The sequence below is a fragment of the Triturus cristatus genome, chromosome 3_2 (assembly GCF_964204655.1).
Source record: "Triturus cristatus chromosome 3_2, aTriCri1.1, whole genome shotgun sequence".
NCBI lineage: Eukaryota > Metazoa > Chordata > Amphibia > Caudata > Salamandridae > Triturus > Triturus cristatus.
Genome location: NC_140584.1, coordinates 74,992,044 through 75,016,845, shown reverse-complemented (window position 1 = coordinate 75,016,845; position 24,802 = coordinate 74,992,044). Strand labels below are relative to the sequence as shown.

Genomic DNA, 24,802 nt, shown 5'->3' with positions numbered 1-24,802 from the left:
TTGAAAAAAGACTCTCAACGCGGTTCGGTGTTCTAAAATATCGTCACCTTCTTCAGGACAACAATTTCCACTCTACTTGGTTAGGTTCCTCTCTTTTGTTCTTCGTGGAGAAAGTTGGAGACTGAGAGGCCAGCAGGACGGACGTCTACAGGAAATGCTCTTCCCTTTCTTAATTTATGATCTGACAAGACTTAGATGAGACACCCCATTTTAAAAAGGAAAAAAAATAAAAAAGGTGGTTAAAGAGGAAAAGGCAAGAACCTTCTCCACGAAGAACAAAAGAGAGGAACCTAACCAAGTAGAGTCCGTCCCGCATATATAGAAATGAATAAGTTAAACAGAATCCATTAACATTAGAAGATAGCCATACATGGTGAAAATACCGAGTGAGGATACAGAGAAACTTATGAATAACATGCAACTAAATGCACCATTCGATATTTTATCCGAAAGTACTGAAGGATTGCAATAATATCTTTTGCCGATTGATTGAGGCTTCAAAACAGTACCAAATTCAGATGTTTTTATAATTGGAAATTGGTGTCCTGAAGAAGGTGACGATATTTTAGAACACCGAAACGCCGCGTCGACAGTCTTTTTTCAAAATATCTTTGTTTTATTATTATGTATTATATATGTATTTTTAATAAATAACATGGAAAAGTGTTTTTAACTGATATGGATGAATAATGAAGAATGTATTGGTTAACGAAATAGGTAAACATTTTATTCCTTTGCATCTGTGTAGTTGTTTCATTTGACTGTGTAATCACGAAGCATTGAATTACTTTATTGTAAATTTGGTAACCTACATAAGACTCTATCGCACACTTAGTCCCTTTTTCTCATGTTGAGAAAAGAGAGGCCCAGGAGGAGATAATCTCTTCCTAATCACATCAACATGAGAAGGGAACTTTTGTTTTTTTGAGTCCATATACCCATCCCTTTTCCAAAGAAGGGTACCTTCCACATGACCTTTAGATTAACAACAAATCCTCCTCTGAAAGTTTCCCCTAGCCTGAAGATCAACAGGAAATTGCCACAGTGGCAGAGTTGTCCATCTAAGTAAAGTGTGCTCCTTTGTACTCTCCTACCCTTTGACCAGCAGTGAACTAAAGGCTGTGTATTTTCTTTGTCTCGTTTTAAATAAACATTCTTCCGTACAATCTATTGATTAGGACTTTTCATGACTTTTTCTATTGCAGATTTTAACCAAATGTTGCAACTTTTACTGTGTGTAAAATAGCTACTTTTGTAGAACATTACAACAGTGTCAAGACTGCCAAATTGCACATTAATATGTTCATTGATAAATATATATGTTTGTCAAACACTGTAAAGTCATATGTTGGTTTATCAATTGTCTCAACAAATGTACATATAGGATGCTAGCAACTCATTGAGAAAGCCACCTGGCGTGGAACCATCCCACTCGTAATGCATTGAAGCAACCAACTGTACCAATCAACTAAGTAGAATATGGTAGTCACTGCCAATCATTTGTACCATCTCAAGTAAGGTGCTCTGTCACAACCAGAGATGCAAGAATTATCCCCAACCTCTAGAGGGGGAGTTCTGTGTAAATCCAAGTACCTGCGGCTACCTGTAAATAATCTTTTACCATTGAAATGTTCCTGGTCAACTGACCCTTTATTAAAAATGTTTAAAACACGATAGTTTGATAGATTTAATTTGAAATGATCCTTATTGCGATACCTTAAACCAGAGAGATTATTTTCCATCACTTGTGTACACACTCAGTGATTGGTTATCAATTCTCTCTTGAAAAAAGAGAGCAAACACAATGATAAACGTGGTCCCCTTGGAGAAACTTTAAAATACTGTGACATTAGTTTATAATATTTAATTGACAACCAATCACATGTATATAAGAGGCACGAATGAATGTCTCACTGGTGAAATAGAAATTGATTAAGGCGCTCTAATCTTGGCAATGCAATAAGGATCATAGTTATTAAATAAATATTTTAAAGGGAAGCATATATGGATTGGATCCTTGATAAAGTGATTCTTTCTGTGAAATATGTGTCGGCTGTTGACTTATTCTGTGAAGATTAAAAAATTGATGTTTTGGAAGGAAGTACAATGAACGTATTGGTTTGCACAAACAAAGACTAAGAAGAATAAAAAAATTGAAAATATAGCTGTTCAGAGGCTTTATGAATTTGTTTTACATTCATTGTATCTGAAAATATAAAGTGAGTTTAAGTAGTAGTTACAGCTCTTATCTAATATCTCTATTAATATATTAAGACACACATCAGAAGGGTAGTCGATGTTGGAGGCTATGACAGGCAGTTTCCTCTCATACCAATATAGCAGCAAACCCCTGCATTGGGAATTTACTTTAGAAAAAGAAAGTTTGCAAAGTGGGCCAAACAACATGGCTTCCATTCATTAAACTGCTCTGTCTGTAATGTTTCCACAAGCATAGGTAGTGCTGTCCCCGACAGGCAGGAAGGGATTTCAAAATATAGTGAGCACTCCCCTTACACTTAAGAAAAGCATCTGTCAGGCTTTCTACACTAACTTAGCATCGCCGTTATGTGATGCCCAAAGGCTGGTGACATCGTTCACATAACAACTTTTAAAACGATGTAAATTAGACATACCTACTCTGTCAATTTACACCGCCACATTACACAAGCAGGTTATTTATGTGGGCATTCATTGTGTAAAATACTCTTAAATGATGAACTTGTAAGTTGCATATTGATGAAAGATGAATTATAAAAAAATATATTCCACTACAGTGCACTTGTCTCTATGTGGATGTGTAGAAGTGGCAATTTTAGGGAAATATCTGAAGACATGTCATGAACATGCAATATAAATTGTTTGAACATCTACACAGAAGTAACTTTGACTGAGACATAGCGAAGTATTTTTTTAATGTTGAGTGATATGAACTACTTAGTGTCTTTAACTCACCACTTTCTGGCTGTTCTCAGACACCTGCAACAACCACTCTATGTCCAGACTCTTCGGTCCCAGCAGGCTCATGCGGTGCTGGCAGGGCAGCGTCACGTTCTCCTCCGCCACCTTTTTGATTGCGGTCTGGGCTGCGCCATACCATACACAGCTGAAAACTGAACCATAAAAACTTTGCATTAAAGAGGCGTTATGAACATCAGTGAGCAACTGTGGACACGAGGCGCCATATTACATAAACTTTGCATTGGGACAAAAACAAGGGAAAACCAATTTGCTGCTTGTGCACCATGCATTGGAGCAAAGAAATGGTGACACCGTCAATATTGCAGAAAGGTGTTTGCGCCAAGGCAAAAATGAGAAAATTGATTGAGAAATCAGTGCACAGCTATGCATATACATCACCTCACTTGCGCCATTTTTGTCTCAAACATAAATTCATATTTCTGTCGCGAATATAGAGCCAAATTACACAATAATAGAAGAAAATTAATTTTCTTAACTTCTTATGTAAACACATTAAAAAATAATGTGAAATCAGTTCATGATATGTTTGATGCGGTGCAAAGAGCATATGCTGAATTTTCTAGTGGACATGCACCAAAAATGATGTAAAACAATTTTGCCCTCTTTGTTTTTTGGCTTTGCACAAAACTTCTCCCACACATCCCCTCATTTCTGGTCTGAGAGCAAAGAGTCTGGTCATTGTCCGCTGCAGATAGTAAACTATAAGCCATGCAGAACATCTCGTTTTGCAAGTACGTGAATTGTACAAGCATTTTTCTGACCTCCAAGCAAAATAGAAATTTGCCTGCTAGATCCACCGCCTTAGATTGGTTTTTAGGAGTTCTATGGCAAACCAACAAGACAATGGCCTTAAGAAGCCTAGCCTAGAGAGTGTAGAACAGGCTAGTTTTTAATTTTATAACCCAGTCTGAATTCCTTAACTGCTATTTAAAAAAACAGAACCTTAAAACATATGGACAAGCAAGCAAGATGTAATATTTACATAATCTCCTGAAAACTGCTGTAAAAGCAATGGTTTATAAATATAAAAATATTCTACATGCAATCTTTTAAACTACACACGCCGGGCCGATTCACAGAACTAATCTGTGATAAAATCATAAACTTACTACTTTTGGGGTTCACAAAAGGCATTTAGTAGTAGTAAAGTTAGGACTCCTAACTTTACTACTACTAAACTGAGACAAAATCCTAACTTTACGACTTTCAGTATTCAGAAAATGCATTTAGTAGTAGTAATGTGTGGAGTCCTAACTTTACTACTACTAAATGCCTTCTGTGAATACCAAAAGTAGTAAGTTTAGGATTTTATCTCAGATAAGTTCTGTGAATTGGCCCGCTGTTTTTTGTGTACTTTACTTATTGCATACATAATATTGGATTAAAGAAATAGATTCTGGCGCTAACTACAGTGCACTTAATAAGGAATACAATTGTCCTTATTTACGTACATTTTTAATCCCAAAGAGAATTTGAAAGAAATCTACCAAAACTGAATAGGACAGGTTGCATGACTGATTTCGATTGATTTTGTTATTAGATACTAGTGTCCCTCACACACATGTTGTCTCACTAGCCACAAAATGTGGTAAACAATGATTGCACCCATTTTTTATATTATGCACAAGGATTCCTTAATATCGCTAGAATGGAACATCTTTAGAATGACAAAAGATGTTTGGAAAAAGAGCTCATATTATATTTTGTTATGATTTAACCATAGTTAAAACTTTTCAGGACCTGAGGTGTTGTGTCTTTGAACAGCGTAAGTAAGAACTGAGGAATTGTGCTGCAATAGGACGATCAAGCCTATATGGAATGGAGATGGGATATTAAAACTATGGAGTAACCGTTTGCATTTCGGAGAGGGAAATGATACGAGGGATTGCTCGAGTTGTATGATAAAGACTAAAGCACATCATTCGTTGACAGAAAGTCTTATAACAATTTGTCCTATATATATTTTATTACACATACTAGTAATCAAACCAATAGTGACTTGAATTAATAAAAATAATATACCATAGTCAATTATCAAACAAATATCAGAATGGGGTTGTTGCCTTTAAAATGACATAAATTGAATATAACTGTTAAATATCCCACAATGGTTTCTAAAGTCACTCAGTCAATTCACTTTATTCGGTTATCGAAACCATAAAAACATACAGTAACAATAATACTTCATGATCACAGCGACAAAAACATATTTTGGGTGAACATTAAGGTTTGAAATCAGGCAAGTGATTGTACCACCTCAAGCGCTTTATGTAAAAGCAAATGTTAAAGGATTAAAAGAAATCACAGACCAATGAAGCACACACATAACTTCTTGTTCAAATGTCCATGAAATGCTCTGTAATATTTAGTTAACAACAACCGCTATATCGTCATATGTGCAACACGCCTGCAAAAGCTAAGAATAGTATTAACTCTTATCATCACATTATTAAAATCGGTGCAAAATATGTCTAAATTAATCATGCAAATCTAACAACTAGATAAAGTGCAAAGTCATAAGAGGGCAAATAATATGTCCTATGCCAAAGTAGTTGAACATTACAGTACAAATTCATAAAGTGCATGAGCTATGAGAAGCCAAGAAAAGGCATATCTATTGCACGAACAAAAGACATGTTGCTGGACAAATACTAAGGGGCCGATTAGGATGGCGGGCCGACTATAGTCCGCCCGCCACCCTAGCGGTGCTGGGACCAGCCGCCAGTGGTGCGGCGGTCCCGCACCTGCAATTAGGATGCCACCGCCACCATAGCGGTGGCATCCTCCAGTCCCAGCATTGTGGCGGGCGGTGCTCACAGCACCACCCGCAACAATGCTGGGAATGCACTGTGTGCATTGTCATGCACAAGGTGACAGGCACCGCGTAGTGCCTGCCACCTTGCTAATGACAATGTAGGGGGGTACCATAGGTACCCCCATGTGCACCCCTCACCCCCCCAATACCCTGGGGGCCCTCAACGGGCCCCCGTAAGCACATTCCGCATGCCTTTCCATGGCAGCAACGCCGCCATGGAAAGGCTGCTCCCCGCTGCCTTCCTAATATGGATGGCAGTGTCTAGCAGATACCGCCACCATATCAGGCCCCTTTTCCGCCCGGTCACCTGTGTGACCGGCGGAAAACTGGCGGATGGTCTTTCCGTCCGCCGGGGTCCCCCCGCCATACTAATATGGCGGGGGAAATGGGTGGCGGGTGGGGAAGGATGTGGGGCGGATCGCCACCGCTATACGGGTGGTGGCGATCCACCCTACAACCTAATCGACCCCTTAATTAGTTGTAATTATTTAGCAATCACTGTTGCTAAAATAAATATAGTGTGAACTTACTTCCCTTGTGCCAGACATTTAGCAGGACACGACTCACAGCAGATACAATTAGGCCTAAAATGTCTGTTTTCAGAATTCTCAGGGAAACCAAATATCGAGAGATCCAAAGGTTCAAGAACACTGGACATATCCACTTGCCGCGAAGACCATGGTACACCGGGAAGAAGAACAAAATATGTTCCTATGACACAGGAGCCAATCCATAAGCTGGACACAAATCAGTGGACTCTCTTCTACTCCATCTGTTTGTGAGTGTTTTCAGAGGTAAACTACCCAATCTGAAACAGACATACAAGCTCTTGGCCAGTGGAGGTGGAATGATATTTAAGAACGGGCCAAAATGAGGATTGATCTCAAAGAACTTATTTGTTCAATCCCTGTTTTCCCCATTCTTCATGTATTGTTCACAAACAAATGCCCAATAAAGTTTTTTTAGACCAACATCCTCAATCTTTCAGATACTCCCAGGATCAACCCATAATATAATTAGGCCTAACTTTGTGAACCAACTTAATGCAAACTTTCAGAGCGTTAGTCATGCTCAGCAATTCCCTTAAAGAATCCGTCTAGTCAATCAGCTCTGGAATGGACCACAAACGTATCCAATTAGTTAAGGGCTTCAGTTGCACCACATCAGAAATTCTATTGATTCCTACATCGAAGAAAAGGGGAAAAATGGGGGTGGTAACCGGAACAGAAATAAGGGATCTAGAAAAGTTGTTCTCAGCTATAGATAGTTTCTTGAGATCAGCATAGCCCTATATTTCAGCTCCACAGAGAGCAGTGCTTTGAGCCTTTGCACGATACACTTCAAGAGCAGTGGAAATTGAGTGGGAACGGGTTGCTTTCGATCTGTGTTGTACTAACAAAAAGCTTATGTTTAGTTCGGGGTTCCCACTTGAACTTATTAGTTAGTTTGACCCCTAGATAATCAAAACATTGGACCCTTTCCAGGATTCCATTGCCTGCCCTCGCAGTGCAGTTCCTTACTGCTCCAGTCCCAAACACCATGCGCTTAATTTTTTATACATTTAGCTCAAGGCGTCTACTATTGCAAAACCCAACAAACAAATCAATTAAATTCTGAAGGCCCACTGGGGTTTTGGATATGAGAAGAGAGTCATCCGCAAAAAGAAGTATTGACATTTTTTTACCATTCAAGGCGGGTGAGTCATTCTTGCAGGCCATACTTCATTTACTGCATCATTGATATACAATGTAAACAAAGTGGGGGCCAGGACGCACCCCTGATGTACACCGCATAAGACAGGAATGCGATCGGTCAGTTCGCCTTGGCTGCCCCAACGAACTTGGGCATAGGTCCTTTCATGCAATTTGGTAATAAGATTAATCAGGTTCCCAGGAACTACAGTCTCGCCTAAAACTCTCCATAGTTTCCACAGCGGAACAAGATCAAATGCAGCTCGTAAATCAATGAAGGCTACATACAATCTTTGTTTTTCAGCAACTCATACTTCCATTACAGAAGGGAAATCTAAACACCTGATCAGAGGTACTAGTATTTGCTTGGAGCAGGGACAATTTGCAATGCTCATCTATCCAGTTTAGCAACATGTCAAGGGCCTTTGTAGCAAAAACCTTCTGTAAATTGTCAATTAGGCTGATGGGCCTGTAGTTAGATGGACTACCGGCATCACCCTTCTTATAGATGGGGTTTATCTCAGCTCCTCTCCAACTCAGGAATTTCTCCAGGAGCCGCGATGTCATTCGACAGGAGATTGATGTCGCTAATCAACACTTAGGGCTATTATTTAAAGAAATCACCAGGTATTTTGTCAGGACAGGGAGCTTTTGCGGATTTGAGATGACTTATAGCAGTTAAGGTATCCGCTAGGCTAAAATATATTACACTGTCCTCCAGCACATCTGCATTTTGTATAACCCTGGGGAGAGTTAATGACCTTAATCATGGGGATGGTTCGTCATACTCAGCATGAGCATACAGTGTTGAGAAATGAGTGACCCACCTGTCGGGCTGTATATAGTGATGGTCGGTGCTAGCGCTGTCTGTTCTACCTTGGGATAGTATAAGTCAGAAAGATCTGTTATCATTCAGTATGACAGCGTGTAATAAGTCTTGCCAGTTTTTATCGGCCAGTCACTCCTGGCTCTTGCGAATTCCATTTTATAGTTTTGCCTGGCCTCTGCAATCTCAGGAAATAGACACCTTTTGACAGCCATCAATTAACAATCATTTGGCTAATTTACATTCAGAATTGAAGCATGACTTTTGCTTTGCAAAAGATATTTCTTATGGTCAACTTTTTTATGTAGGAGACCTCTTAGTTTATTAAAAAGCGGTACATTAATAAAATAGGAATTTCTACATCAGAGAGACGTTCAAAGTCAGCCAGAGAGTCCATATATCAATAATATATCTCGTAATATAGTTTATCAGACAGTACTTGTGGCCAGGTGACTCTCTTGTGATTATTCGCTAGGATAGGTGCTGCTTCCACGCTGTGACTGGTAGTCAAAACCCCTCTGAAAGCATCACCAGATAAGGTTGTAATCAGAGAGTTATGGCCACTATACAGATAACATTCACTTTTCATATCATCAAGCAGTGGCCACAGTCTTACACCTAAGAGGACATAATCAATGAAGCTTGTATAGGTGTCTCTTTTAAAAGTGGAAGCCCTTTCAAAATCAGATGGAGTGCATCCGATACAAGCTCTTAGGCCCCGCCCAACAGTCAATGATGCCAACTGGAGGGATATGTTGGAAAATGGATGCTGGGGTTTACCAGCTAATTGGGGTTTATTCCATTGTTCGCCCTCCTGTTCTACTAGCGCATTGATGTAAAGTGAAAGGTCAAATGATACATTGAAATCTCCTGCCACTATTACCTTTGAATGTTATTGATGCAATTCAATGAGCTCATCAAAACGGACCAAAACAGGTGAATCATGGTTAGCAGGCGCTGACTTCACATAAACATTCAGGGCTTAATTACGATGTCAGGCAGACTTAAGTCCACCTGACATCATTTCGGTACTGGGACCGACCGACCTCCTGCCGGCGGCCCCGGCCGACCAATTAGGATGCGACCTAACACCGTTCGGTCACACTCCTATTCTTTACAATAGGAGCATACATTCCGATCGGAATGCATGTTCTTATTGTGAAACGAAGAGGTGCAGTTCATCCCTGCACCCCATGGCAGGCACCTTGGGTGCAGGGATCAACAGGGGGCACCATAGGTGCTCCCTCGGCCTCCAACTGGAGGCCATGCACCCATGGTGGCCTTGCTGGGGGCCTCCAAAGTCGACTTCCGACAGCCTTTCTGTGTCAGAAAGGCCGGCACAGAAAGGATGTTGGAGTCTGACATTGTAATCCCTCAGGCGGAATGAGCCACCTTGGGATTACTGAAATCATTCTGACTAGCGGACGGGCTCTCCATCATAATGGGTCAGTCGAAAAGGAATCCAACCGTCTGACTACTATGCGTTAGGAACGGCTCTGTCTGACAGTCGTAGCCATTTCCTAACACATCGTAATCTACCCCTAAATAGTACAACATTCAAACCTGAGGGAAATTTGATGATAATCCCTAATAAATCAGGAAAATCAACCATCAGAGATGCACAGAACATTGTTTTTGATTACAATTAACAACCCACCAGCGACCCATCCAAATTTCTCTGCTGGCTTGGCATCCGCACTATAAGATGTAAAGCCATTAATAAACACCTTATTCACTGCCCAAGTTTCTTGGAACATACATATATCATGATCACCTATATAAAAAATCCATTCAGTATCAAGTTATTTCGATGTAATCCCTGCCAAATTCCAGCATATAATGAAAAACCCAGCATGCATACCACACAAGACTTTAGATGGAGCTACAGAAGCCAATTGCTCAGTTGGTGCCAGACCAGGACACCCTGTTCTAAGTACAGTCAACCTCCCTGGAGACATTGTGTTATCACTTCTATTGTTGCCAATTATACCAGCTTGAGCTGCAATATTACTCCAAACATAGTCAACCATCAAGGATGAACAAGCCAACTGCCCCAGTCAATCGACTGAATTTAGGCTCAATGCTCCCAATCCTGCAAGGTTTCCCTTTGCAGTTAGGCTGGGTTCTGAAAGGAGCCTCAGATTGTTAGGATTGCCGTGGGTGGTCGAAGGGTAGAGTCTTAGCCTGATTTCAGAGTTGGAAGACCCGGCAAAATGAGAAGTGTCAAGTTCGAAATTGTTGAGGTCTTCAACCAGCATTTTATTGTTTAGGACACAAGAATATAATCAGAGCTTGCAGAACCCATACTGCAATATCTGGTGTACTCAATATCAGGTCTTACTATGGATAAACATTTACGGTTGTTCTTCAGTCAATGCGTGACTTTATTGTTCAGGGACTCAGTATCTTCAAATACGCCAGAGGTGAGTTTGGGTACCAGAGTCAAATAGACCCCCCTTCCAGAATTAAAACCAGTCTGAGTGTGGCAATTGCCCCAGGAAGGATGGGCGGTATCGGTCTGATTGCTTAATAGCATGGGCTGCTCTTGCCCCAACAAAGAACCGGTCGATGGAATGAGCAGCAGAGGGTCTCTGACTGCTGAGGTGGTCTATTGGCCTAACATTGATCATAGAAGGATTGTGATTGACCAAATGCAGATGTGTGCATGGGACTGTTCCCTAGAAATTCAGGCTCAGTGAGGGCTTAGTACATGAGGGCATCACTTGGCTAGAAGTTGCATACATTTATGCCCTGGGTATACGGACATACCTGCGCCGATGTCAAGGGGCTAGTGGACTTGCCACCAGTGAGGATTCTGAGGGATGGACACTCGTCCTGCGCAATCACGTTCTCCCACCTGCAGGTACATTTGCAGAAACAATTGACAGTAATATTGTTTAACATGTTTGTAAGCAAATCAAATCTTTCAGTTAAATTTGAAATTAGGCACAACAGTTCATCCAGCTTATGATGTACCAAGAATGGATCACCAGTGCTTACAGATGTGGGACAGATAATAGCACTTGAGTCAATAAATTCCGTTAGCTGGAGCTAAAGGCTGATCCGGAATCGCGGGGGAATCTGAGGAATGACCTCAGTGGCAGCTAAAGGAGGGTACCTATTGCAGCATAGGATATTGGGAAGAATGTTGATTTTGGGAGACAGCAGCAAACAATTGGACGTTGGTAGTGAATCACTGATGGGGAAGCCGTCTTAGTTCCAACTTCGACTTCGTCTTCAGAAGCCAGAACTTCAGAGGCAATTGATGTCCCCAGAGCAGTTTCATGCAATCCGCCCTCACTGTTGTAGACACCATTTTTTATACTGTTACTTTTCTGTCACTTGAACAGTTCGGGCACTTTTGCTTGACTGATTTTGTATCTGGAGTTAGCTTTTTTTTTGGAGGGGGGGAAAATTGTCTCAACCTCCTCAACTAAGTGATCAATATCGTCCAATGTGAAGGTCCTACCAGCATTCACATTCACGTCAGAACCAGCACCAACAGGTTTCCTTGTTTTGGGGGGGTTAACTGGAGCTTTGGTTATTTCTGGTGCTTTCCAATTTACCATTATGGAAGCTGATTACACAGCACCCATGAGGTCCGATACGCACTTAAAGGCCTTCCTGAGAAGGGTTAACAGGGTGTGGCAGGGTATTTCAACAACAAAATGAAGAAGAAAGTAGTAAATGCAAAGAAGAGAAGAGATGCAGATGAACTTATGAGGTACCCACAACTGGTCCTCAGTGGAGCTACAAGAACTCAGGTGTAAGACAGTAGGCCCAGCACGGCCTCCTCTGGGCAATGACGGGCCCGCTCTTGGCCGGGCATGCGCCAGGGCGCACCAATGGTGCGTCCATGCTACTTACCAGAGAGACAGGGGCCTCTTCAAGAGCCCGACCGGTGCTGCAATGCCCTCCCCGCCTCCTCTTCTCCCAGGGTACTCTGGGGATTGCAGTCTGTCCCTCTCTCCGATGCTGAAAATGCTCATTTCGGAAGTCATTGTGTTTGTACTTCTTTTGTAACGCTAAAATCCTAGCTATTTGCAATAGCATCTATCTGAGCAATAACCAGGGCCACTGAAATGAAACAATTTCATCTCCTACTTTTTCTGTTTAATTATAGATGTGCCTCATATGCCATCATCTGCTGCTTACTTTGCAGATGTATTGATCAATTGTCCATGCAAAATGTAAAAGTCAGAAAAATAGTTTACTAACACTATCTGTAGACCTCATAACAGAGCAGTTAGTAACGCTGGGTGGGAGGCCAACTTATTGTGCATTAATGGCCTTGATGATGACTGTGCGAGGAAATTCCCACCCTGCACAAAGCCTGCTTGTGAAGGGGTAGGAATTATGCGTTGTGCAGACATAAATACATCCGCTAATTATCTGCTGCTATGAAGAGCACACACCCTGTATACAATGCGGTAGGTCAGATCAGCCAGGATTTAACAGGTTAAAAGGCCCCTGTAATGTAAGGTGCAGTAATGGACAACCTATGGCACTTATTGCACCGGATGAGTTCCAAGCTCCAGGGTGTTGGCTTCCATAAATACCAGATCTACCTCTGGGGACCTCCTAGTCTTGGCCTTACCCCCAGAGCCCCCACCTGAAGCATGGGCTTGATATGAGAGGGGCGCTGGTTGTAGGACAGTCAGACACATGACATGGGTGATTGAATGAGCCGCTGTGATAATCTGCAGCTGACACTCTGGTTCTAGAGGAGTGATCCAACCTCAACAGAGCCAGATTGAAGAGCGAAGCGTCCACTCCTGGGATCTGTGTTCGCCCCCAGGTTTAAATCCCAAGGTGTAATCGGTGTTTCATCCTTCCAGGGCTAATAAAATGAGTACCACTGAGTTGAGTAGCAATAAAGATTTGTTGTTCAGCACCAAGATGCCCCAAGGCATGAAGGGTCTTTCTACAAATACACGTGTTTAAAGGGGTGCAGGAGGGATCCAGAGAGCAGCATAGAAAGTCTGAAAAGCAGATACAGCAAGGTAGACGGACATCAAGAAGCAGTCACTCGAGTCACCTGCTGACGCTGAGAGAAGGCGATAGGTTTCCCATCTCCCAGGTGAGAGGCGCGTGTGTAACCAGATATCCGGGCTCATGTGACAGGACATTTAGAGGCCAGGGTATAGCCGGCAGCCTGAAACCTGTATTCGCCAAGACATTGCAAATTATGAAACGCATTTAGGCGCCCAAAGTTTGCTTCCATATGAAGTGTAAAGAGTACGTTTGTTGCACAAGAGAAAACAAGACGCTCTTTGCGCAGTTGAGAGGCTGAAACCAAGTGAACAGATAATACGTCTAATCCAAGCTCTCTGTGTCTGAACGTGAAACACTTGCTGGTCAGGTATACCACGTCTACGTGCACAGGCGCATTACACTCCACAGACCACCATCTGAACGGGACTAACACATTATCCCATAGACACAGAATAGAAAGCGCCCTTTGAAACATCAGGCTGTAAGTGCCCAGGAGTAAGACACACCAAAGACTTGGGACAAACGAACAGCGTGGTGGTGGTGGACCAGGTACTCGCGAAGGCTTGCAAGGCCGGGGGAGGGGGGGGGGGGGGGTCAGATTCTCGGCGTCCCCTGAAAATGCCTGGCTGGCCAGCAAACACTGCCAGCGGCGCTGGCGCATCCTTGTTTCTTGCATGGCTTGTTGGCCAGCAGACACTCTGCTGTGCTGGTAAGGTACGCCATCACCCCAATGGTTAATTTGTAAAAAAAAACATAATAATAAGTGCCAGGGCTTTCGTCACGAGGCAGCTTGCACCAGCCCATTTAACCTGTTAGCGTTGCCTAAAACCAAAGCAACTACTAACACAGGGGCATATTTACAACAACCGGCGATAATTATCGCAAAGCGCACTTAGCGCTAGGATAATTATCGCCGGCTAGCGCGGATTTTTATCGCTGAGATAGCGTGCTATTAGCAACGCTTATCTCAATAGCGATAAAAATCCTCATGCTAACTGGCTAACGTGAGATTATCGCTGGAAACCCAGCGATAATCTCACGTTACCTTGTTGATATGGACTCACAAACTTAGCCATGATATCCACCTTCCATAGGATATCATGGCTAAGTCAGTCCTGAAGCAGGCGTAAGGAAAGTAGCGATAACAGGTGTTATCGCTACTTTTCCTGACGCTATGCTTCATAGCGTGGGGCTTGATGATAGGAGAAATGTCGCTTAGCGACATTTCTCCTATCATGTCAGGTCAGGAACGCCCACTTTGCATCTCATTAGAGATGCAAAGCTGGGCATTAGAAATCCCCACGCTAAAGCAAGGTTTCACGCGTTAGAGTGACCTTGCTAATATAGCGTTAAAATTATCGCCGCTCTTTGGCCGAACGGCCGCTAAAGCGGTGATAATTTATTATCGCCTCCTTGTAAATATGCCCCCATGAAAGTGGGGACAGGATGTGGCATAATGGCCAGAGCTTCCAACTTTGGAGCAGGGGGACTAGGTTCAATCCAAATCACTCACTCTCCCAGTGCCTACCACTAACTGGTGCTCGTGAAAAGCGCCGTTGTAGAGTAAGTGACGGTGCTGAGCACCGTCACCATTGGCTCAATTTAGGCACTGCACAACCCTGCACCACACTCGCCTCTTTCAGAACCAGGCACTTGTCAGCAGTCTAAAGAGCGAGAAACAAAAGCAATGGGCATACTGATGCCAAGCTGCCCCTTTTGAGGTGCTTGTAGTTAATACAGTCTTGGTTTGTTGCTAACATCTTGGCACTTGCAGTTTAAGGTTTTCCCATTACAGATGCAATACCCCAAGTACCAGATTACAAAGAGAAATTGTGGGGCAGGATGAGCTCCCAACCCTTACCTGGGACAGCTTAAGACCACTGAGTTAGCGATGCACCTATGACGTAGTATGTGTCTGAGATAGGAAGAGAAGGGTTGATTTTTCATAGCCAAAAAAAAGAAGAATTTGGGGTTTAGTCCTTTTTTTTGCTGGAAAGATTTTTTTGTTTGTTTACAATGCATGACAGGTCATGTATGGTAGCACTCTTCTAAGACAGGGGCATAGTGAGCATAGACTGTTTCTTGAAAACCGAATTGAGATGTACAATGAACAGAAATTGACATTTCCCCTCGAACTGTTTACATTGCCGTTTTGGAATCGACTCTCGTGTGGTAAATGTAGGTGAAATGGTGGAAATCTATGATTGGTCCTTAGGTGCAGTGAGCTCACTATGACCATTCCCTACAGTTTTCACAGCTCCATCGTGATAGTAGTGAACACCAGTCATGAAATTTCCCTACCCAATCAGTAAAAAGGTTTTAAAAAATGAACTCTCAGATTGAAAGACTCGACCCTGCAGCTCTTTTTCAACTCCTATTACAGCGCCAGCTCAAGATAAAAACCTGCTTCCTCCTCAATAGGTCATCTCTGCTGTTTTCTTATCCTCCTTTTGTGACATGTCTTTATTAGTTTTTGATTTTAAATTTGTTACAGCAATAATGCAAACATATCATTTTCATGCATCCCTGGCCATGTTTGAGCATCCATTGTGCATAAATGCTTAATAAATGGTAACAGCCATAGGGAAAAGGGAATCAATAATGAAAGAAAAACCGTTCCATACCTTGGAGATGGAAAGGGCATTATCTCACCTCATGACCAGGGGAGACTTGACTGAGTGATGGGAACTGTTGCGATTGTTCTCGTCCACGCATCATGTCTCATGTCAGTGCCTGGACACCCTCACAGGTGATTAGACACACTCTACAATTCATATAACATAACATATCTGGGTACAGCTGAGATCATACCCTTCTGGGATGTCCCCGGGTTATCACCCTAGTTGTGTAGCATTACTAGACAGCATGTTCTGTCATAATCCGCCATCTGATTCGGGATCTAGCTTCAATAATTTCTCGTCCCCGGTAAGTACAGTAGGTGTGCTGCCTGCTTGGGTTCCAAGTACACAACTTATTGAGTCCGCCCGCTTGGACCTCTCACGTAACTCTTGTTTCCAGCCCTGCAAGGAGGCGAACTAGGCAGCCTCCAATTAAAGGAAACCCTTCTTTTGGCTGACATGAGGGCTGGTCCATAAACCCACAGTTCTATGTTTCTATCCTTGGCAGGAAACTACCTTTAGATCGCGGATTTTACAGCGCGATACATTCACAACATGATCGTTACAACAACCGCGTTGTTACAATGCAGTGCCATTACAACGCAAGTCGTTACAAGACTTGCACTCGATGGCGCTCTAGTCTAAGGAATAGTATGATTTACTATTCCAACACCTTCCCTAGTGTTGCACACACTGGTGTTGGAATAGTAAATCATACTATTCCTAAGAGCAGCGCTCCATCTAGCGCAAGTCGTTTTAACAACTGCATTGTGAATGTATCGCAGTATAAAATCCGCAATTTAAAGGTATATATTCGTCCTTGGACTGGCCATTAGTGCTGATAAGAATGTTTTTGTCTTGAATAGGTTTGCTGTTTGAGTCCACCTACTCCTGTGTTCTGTGACTGAAACCCAAACGCGCGCAAGGCCAACTAGGAACGTGCCATGTGATAAAAAGAGGCACTCACCTAATCTAGGACATGTATTCTATGTTTGAGCGAATATCTTATCGCGTCGGTCTGCTGTGAGGTAAGTGTGATGCAAGTGATTTAATTAAAGTAATTTAATTTGTGAATTTCTCGAAATTTCCACCAGATCACCCTCTGAGAGCCCAGCCCTTAGACAAAGCTCCCACTTCTCCTTGAGTATCCCCAGGCTTGTGCAGTGCAGTTTTCTGACTGTCTTATAAGTTATGTCACTACATGATGTTACCCCGCTTGTGTTATGTTTTCATAAACCTCCTTCTTCACAAATAAGTAAAACATATCCAAACTCGACTGCAATGTTTATGACCGTTCAATACTTCTAACAATTAGTCACAGCATTTAAGAGAACAAATTAAAATGAGCATAAAAAATACTCAAATCCCTTAATAGTTCTATATGCATAGTCTCTCATTGGTAGAGTTATCTGTACTCTCTCTCTCTCCCTCTCTCTCTCTCACTATATATATATCTATATGTATCCCGCCCCCCATAACATACCTATGCTTATGAGGACCGGCCATTGACAGCAATGAAGTGTTACATTACTATTCTAACTCTATGGGTGCTTTGATAGTAGGGTAGGTTATAAAGCACACCAAAGCAAGTCTAACTGCACTTTTAGTTTTTTGATACTCTCACTTAAAAGTACCTAAACACACTAGTCTAACCGGTTTACATAACGCACCAGTCCTCACAAAGATAGTGCTTGTCTGGTTCTGTCAAGGTTAATGCACGCTATGAGGACCAAGCCGGTCCTCACAGTGTGCGTTATAGATGCACACACACACACACACATACACACATGCACACACACACACATACACACACACACATGATGCCATTTGACGAATCTGCATGAAACATTACAAAATGTTCAATCTCTTTGGTTACATCATGGCACATTTTGTGCTGATTCTCAAGCTGGGCCCAAGAAAAGTGGGTTTCTAAAAAGTGTAACTTTCTATTTTAATTCCTGTAGGAAATTTTGCTCTCTGGTACAGAAAACAACCTCTGAACAAAATTAGATCAAATGTGGCACAAACTTAAAACCTTATTTAGAAAGTGTGTTTTTATGAATTGGTGTAATCCGTTCAGTTGTTTTTTGAGAAATTAGCATTTAAAGTGGGGTTTGAGTTGGGCAGGAAGGTGTTAACACTCCATTAAAGTTAGAGATATATTTACTGTTGGATTTCTGGTACTCCCACAGTACCAGAAAATTCAAAATATAGTCACTTCTGATTTCCTATGAGAGAATTCACTCCCATTCACCTTTTTAGTACCGCTGGTCACAAGAAGGTTCCACAGGACCTGTCAATCTAATTGATGGCCACAATATTAGAGAAAATGTCGTGACTGCCATTATAGGACTCGAAGTCTTGATATCTGAGTTCTTAAAAAAAGTTTAAGAAAGGCTTATAAAGGGGCATACCAAAGGGACCCTTCCGTTAAGTTAAAATACAATTTTGAAAAATGTTGTCCCTAGTACAGAGTTAGACTTGCTGTTCAACATGGGAGCCTTGCTAGGTACTGCAGATCCAGCCACTGTAACTGCAATATCCAAAATATATATTTTTTAAAAGGTAGAACAGTCTGGTCATAGACTAAATATCTTACAAAAGTTGGCAACACTTAGCAGAACATGGTTATTGGACCCTCATTGGTATAAAAAAAATAAAAAACATTATTTGTTTCTTTCTTCCATCCTAGTAGGTAATTAGCACTGGGACAGACTCAGCTGTATGATGGAGTTCAATACAAATATGAGCTGTATAATTTCAGGGATCCATGTATAATAAAAGTACCTCAGGATAAAATTAAATGATGTTTCTTTTATTAGTGCGTACTATGGGTATGGTTACAAAAAGAAATCATGGGATGTCTTTCAAAATGTATGTTTCACACATTCATTCATCTGTTGTCAACATGTTTCGGCCCTTAATTGTGCCAGTAGCCTTCGTTAGGGCTGGGTAGACCCCTACCTAAAAAGTATCCATTCTCATATATTCATCTGATGTAGCGGCATAATGATCGCTAACCTGTGTCAGTAGTGTGAGCTGATAAACCTATGACAAGGTTGAAGAAGGGGCTACCAAACAATGAGCTTAAAATGTTGTACGCCATCATGTGTTCAAACACAAATGCACATGCAGTGTTTGAGGTCACTGTAAATTACAACATGACATCAAACATGAGACAACACACATGCACTTTTTCAGTCACTCAACTTACTCTAACACAGGCTCAGATTCACTTCGTGGGCATGATGAGGGGGCCCTTTGCTGTAATCACTATTTTGTGTCTACGGTGCAAGATACAGATAATCATATGGATACAGCAGAACATATATTGTGCCTTAGGCATAAAAACCTTTATGTGTTGCATGTAGATGATCATAAATATGTACGACATGACACGACATGCCACATACCGGGTCATCTGTTTCCATTCTTTTTATGGTACATATAAGAACCGTGGGGCTGGGAGACATTTTTCTTGCCTATATACTTAGCTGTAATAAACACATTCATCCTGCAAATAGCCTTAAAGCTCTTAAGCTTCATTGCAAACAAGTAATTACACTTAATTAGTTGTAAATGAGCCCCTCATACCACATTTCATTGGGTAATGGCTGTCTCTGTAGTACCTTCTGTTTTGTCAGTGTCATGGCCATTAACGAAAGGGATAGTAGAGGTTGTGATGACCTGTTCATAAATAATTACACATGTATTCAGACTCATTCATCACACTGATATTTTAAAGTCTTTTGAAATCTTGGTGGTTTTTAACTGAATGCTATCCATACATGAATCAATTCTTGGCCTCCCACTTACTTTGTCATGGGAAGAGTGCTGTCAAATTAAGCTATTTAGCCCTCGTTCCACTGTAGTAAGCAGGCGGTATGAAATCATATCCTGTTTTAAAGAGAATACTCTGCTTGCTGCCTTGGCACTAGCTGTCATTGTGATGCATAGTTTAACATGACAACATGTGCCATTATTACTACTACTGTAGAGGTTTCTGGGGGCTGTAGTATCTTGGGCTGTCTATTGAGATGTGTTTTCTTTTCATATTTATTTGTATGTAGTAAATATCGGTTCTCTTCTTTTTTGTATTTTTTTCCAAATTCATTAAAGGGATATATACATGGGGATAATATGTGAGTTGTCAATTCTGAGGAATTGGCAATGGTTATAGACAAGATCCTGTGGCCAAATGTCATTGCGCAAGCAATAGGCCATGTGCTGCAGGCAGGTTAGCCATTTGCTGGGGGAGTTGGATGCAGGACAGTTATGGGGGTAGGGCGCAGGACTGGCCAGAGATCAGGCCATTTGGTAAACCTTCCACTGCTCACAGCTGAAGCTGTGCACAGAGGAATTTGGCTGCCTGTTGGCAGTTGCACGCCCTGTCTAGACAACCCACTGCAGCACATGGCTGAAAGCCAGATTCAGTAGCACAGTTAGTCACTTGCAAGGGTTTGGGAAGAAGGCCTGTCTGGAGAGCCTGACTGCCAGTGGGTTGACTGCCAGTAGTGGTTAGGTGCAAGACCATGCACAGCGGGAGGGTTGGGAATCTGTAGGGGTTGGGCACAGGTTGCTCGAGGGTGTTGGGGTCAGGGCCTGCAAACAACCCCCACTGCACATGTCAAATGGCTTCTCATGTAGTGTTGAGTGTATGCTCAACTCAGAATATGATGAAAAATTCACTGGTAAAAAATCAAGGTTAATATGATGTTATGGTAAGGTATGGTTATAAGATCTTAACATACTTAAAAAAACAGAAATTCACTGTGAAAAATATAAAGGTTGAAGTTACATTATAGTTAGGAGTTGAAATGAGAAATGATCTCATGTTTAAAAAAATAAAAAACACTGAAATTTGTGAGTAATAGTTTAGTAAAATAACTATAGCTTCACTTATAACATGTTAAATTACATGATTGGCATCAATAATGACATTTCAAATGATCTAATTGGCTACATCACTGATGACATAATCCATGATACTGCTATTCACCTTAATCCATTAACCCATACATAATTTTAAAAGGAAAGTGGCCACGTGTGACTGTGCACAGTGAAAGGTATAGGGTGCACTGTTTACCTACTCTTAAGGTTTCAGGTGCAATTAGTATTCCATGTGCAACAATGTAAATGTGGTGCAAAGCAGCATTCCATGTTAAACAAGGTGAGTTGAGGACACCTGGTGCAGGTTGCAGATGTATGTTTCAAAGTAGGTTGTGGCTTAAAGCCAAAGCCTGTTCCCAGAAATCTGTCAGAAAAGCTAAACTTTGTGTTCAGAATAGATTATCCACCAGTGGTTGTATGGTCATGTGCCATGATAAATAGTTGTTATAAAGTGTTATAGACAAGTTGTATATAAAGTGGAGTTTATCTGGTGTGGATGTTCATTTCTAGAAAGTCAATGAAGATTTTGAGGAATTGCACATGTTTGAATAATGTAGAATGTAGTAATGATCTACTTGGATATGGTTTGAATGAATGGATGGATGGATGAATGAATGAATGAATGTAGCTTGGCTCTAAGGTTGTTTGTCAGTCTGCTCATTTCAAGAATGTGTGTAGTGTATTTTACAAAACTACAGAGTGTTGTCCATAGGGCATGCTGAAGGTGTCTTGTCTTTGGCTAATACATACCTTTCAACTTACGGATTCAAAATTCCAGGTCATGTGGAGTCTTTAAGGGGTAATTTCACCCAGGTGAATAGAGAACAAACAATTTTTGGACGGTGTTCAAAGAGTAGAAAGTGAGTGACTGCATTAAAATCTATGGAGGTCTTTTTTGTTGTTATGTGGATGAATGCTGGTAAAAAGCAGCTAAGATCCACCAAATGTGGGTGAGTTTACAGGTATGTTATGTGTCCTGCCTATTGCCAAATGCTAAGTCTATTATCAGTTGTTTGGTGCTAGAAATGGGCACAGGTGTAGCTTGCCGAATTACTTCCAGTCTACAAACTCCATAGCATGCTGGCACAATAATTCGGTGATGTCATAAGTGATGTAATTTGAGACGTCATCAGTAATGTCATAAATAACAGTATTTAACATATCACGAGTAATTTAAAATATGAGGTCACTATAAGCGGTGACTAAAGGGGCGCAAGATATAGTTAGTTCACCAAAACATACCCACCTAAAGTGACTGTTTGGTTTTAAACTTTATTTCTAATCTTATTTCAACACCTAACTATAACATCAGGTTAACCCATGAATTGTTCAAGGTATAAAAATACATGTTTCACATGAGGTGTTCAATTTCACAAAAACTGATACTAAATAGTGCAGCTTGACGAAATAGCCGCCAGGTGGCAGTAAAACTCCACGAATAATAAAGGATTGACTTCATGACCGTAGTAACAGTCGCAGAGGCTCCAACTGCTCCATATCGTGGAATCTGTCCTGAGACTTAGTACAAACAGTACGAAGGTGCAGAGGAACATTCGCATGTTTTTTTTGTATATCCTGGATGAAAAACAGTGGCAAACAACCCTTGCACTTCAAAGCTATCTTTTAGGCCAGACCTCCTTTCTCTAGGCACCTGCGATAGCCCCTTATCCGTCTCATTCGATCCTTAGCCCCCCTCTCAGCCTCACCCTCTTACTGTCTTAAATATCCCCATCACACTAGAGCTGACTGACTGACTGTCAGTAACGAATGCTGTAAAAACACAAACAAAAAACTAGAGCGGTGTATACTGTTTATACTAAAACGATGGCAATACTTTCTAGTACCTGAAAGTGAAATATTACCGTGCAGCACACACTGGATTACTCTTACACGGGTTTTCAATGTATCGACGACACACGAGGGAGCTGAGGCAGAAGTACATAAAATGATGTGTCAAAAATCACAACACTTACTTGATCGAGTGAGGAAGCTGGGATTCAATTTCAGATCTGTCGCTATAAGTCTGTGAATTACACACCACGCCACATCTTCTACTACACAACACTATCAAACCACAATGCATAAGTCATGAACCATGGAGAAAACTACTCGGCAATGATTCTTTAGATTTTTGTGTGCTTGCCTTTTTGTATAGACGTTAAGTGAAAAGCATCATTGTTCCTTCCTCAAAGGCGAAAATGGTATTCTGTAGGGAGCGCACCAGCTGGCAAAATGCTATGGTACCTGGAACACTGAGTTGTGTCCCTGGATGGAAAACAGCTCTACTGGTTTTAATGTAATCCCCGCTGTGTGAACTGATTAAATGGTCCCCAGGCTCAGTTACCCTGTAACCACAGTCTGCTTGGCTGAACTGGGGATATGAACCACAGATGAAACCCCCACCATTAGGCTAATGGACAGCGGGTGCCTTTGGAACTGGAAGGCGTCGGGCCATTCATCCCTGAGAACAGCCGAAGGGATTCCCTGCTTGATTTAGCTCTGGAGAAATAATGCTCTTGGGTACCAGGTCAGACCCTTTAGCAGTGTAATATCTCAAGAGGTTCTTTTCAGAATAACCTGAAAGTCCTGTTGTGGAAAACTGTGCTGCCAAATGGTTGCTTGCACCCTGATGTAAAATAATGTTATATCCCTGTGGGAAGATGTTATATTCCTCTGGAAGGCCCCTAAATCGAACTGGAGATATTTTTTATCCCTGCACCCTCAAATGCACGAGGCTGAGCTTTTACTAAACGTTCTCAATGGCTGCCTTTACTTCCGGTCCGTCCATGTTTGTCTGGACAGGCCTGGGGCTTCCACCTGCAGTTTAAGACCCTCTGAAGGAGATAGACTGGTACTATTACCTCCCCCCCCCCCAACCCCTCCTCGCCACTCACTCCCTACAATATGGCAAAAGGTTGATGCATCTCTCAAGCAAGCTTTCAAACGTAGAGGATAGAAAAGAGAGCATGAATGAGCCAGGGGGAGCAACATCAGATAATCCCAAACTGGAAACTGAGATGTGGAAAAAGGGCTCTGGCACTGAGGTGTAAGTAACTAATGGAAAAGCCAGTGTCAATATCTCTTAAGCTAATGTCTAAATGCCCTAGGCTGGCTGGCCTCATTTACTCTGCCAAAGTAACATTTAGAAATGTACTGCTTGTCGGCAACTGTATATCTTGATATAAAAAGGTTATCTTGCTTAATACTCATTATCACGAAAAACGATGGTAAATTGGATATTTAGGCCGTGATTCCGAGTTCGTCAGAATCCAGGTGATTTTTATCGCACCAGATAAATATTCATAACCGTGTTACGTTATTTATGGGTTGTGGAAAATAGCAGCTATTACGAGTTTCTGGGGAATAACATGAGGATGTTGGGGCTTGGGGCAACAAAATCTGCATAGTACAGTAAATACTGCACACGTGTACCCTGCTATATTGCCCAAATTTAACGAAGGGTGAGATATTCAATACATCAGGAATTCTGTCCCCTGCGTCAAGGGAGTTTGTGCAGAGGTTGGAAAACAAAGACTCACTCATAATCAGGGCCATTGGCAGAGCCAATGGAATTATACAACAGAGGAGGATCCAATTATGCACCAGGCTTGGCTAAATTGTCCCCCAAGAAAAGATAAATTATGGGGCATACTGTGGCACATTTTGTAAATGTGTTACTGGATTATTTTGTCATTTTTACACATGGTAACCCTGTCTGGGATAAGCGTTCACCTTATTCGTTGAGTTACTGTATTTGAGTTCAACACTCAAATACAGAAATACACAACTAAAAGAGGACCAGACAACCTTTAAGAAGGACCTTCTGCTGTGCAGGAGCAAGTCATCTTGTTTTTAGTAACTTGTTATCTATGTGAGATAGAAAACACTTATTTTGCTAAAAGATTATTCAGCAGAAAATGGATTATGTTGCAAGTGCGGTAAACCCATATTTATATGGAAAATGTTGCAGCAACAAAATCACTTTAAT

General features: G+C 41.6%; 1 protein-coding gene across 1 annotated transcript in view; it reads right to left on the bottom strand.

Annotated features, from left to right (window-relative positions):
• Nucleotides 1-24,802, bottom strand: part of CLMP (CXADR like cell adhesion molecule) — a 260,841-nt gene that overhangs the window by 78,015 nt on the left and 158,024 nt on the right. Inside the window, exon 2 of the mRNA XM_085647260.1 lies at nucleotides 2,953-3,110. Coding sequence (XP_085503386.1) covers nucleotides 2,953-3,110 — 158 coding nt within the window. The remainder of the gene's footprint in view (nucleotides 1-2,952; nucleotides 3,111-24,802) is intronic.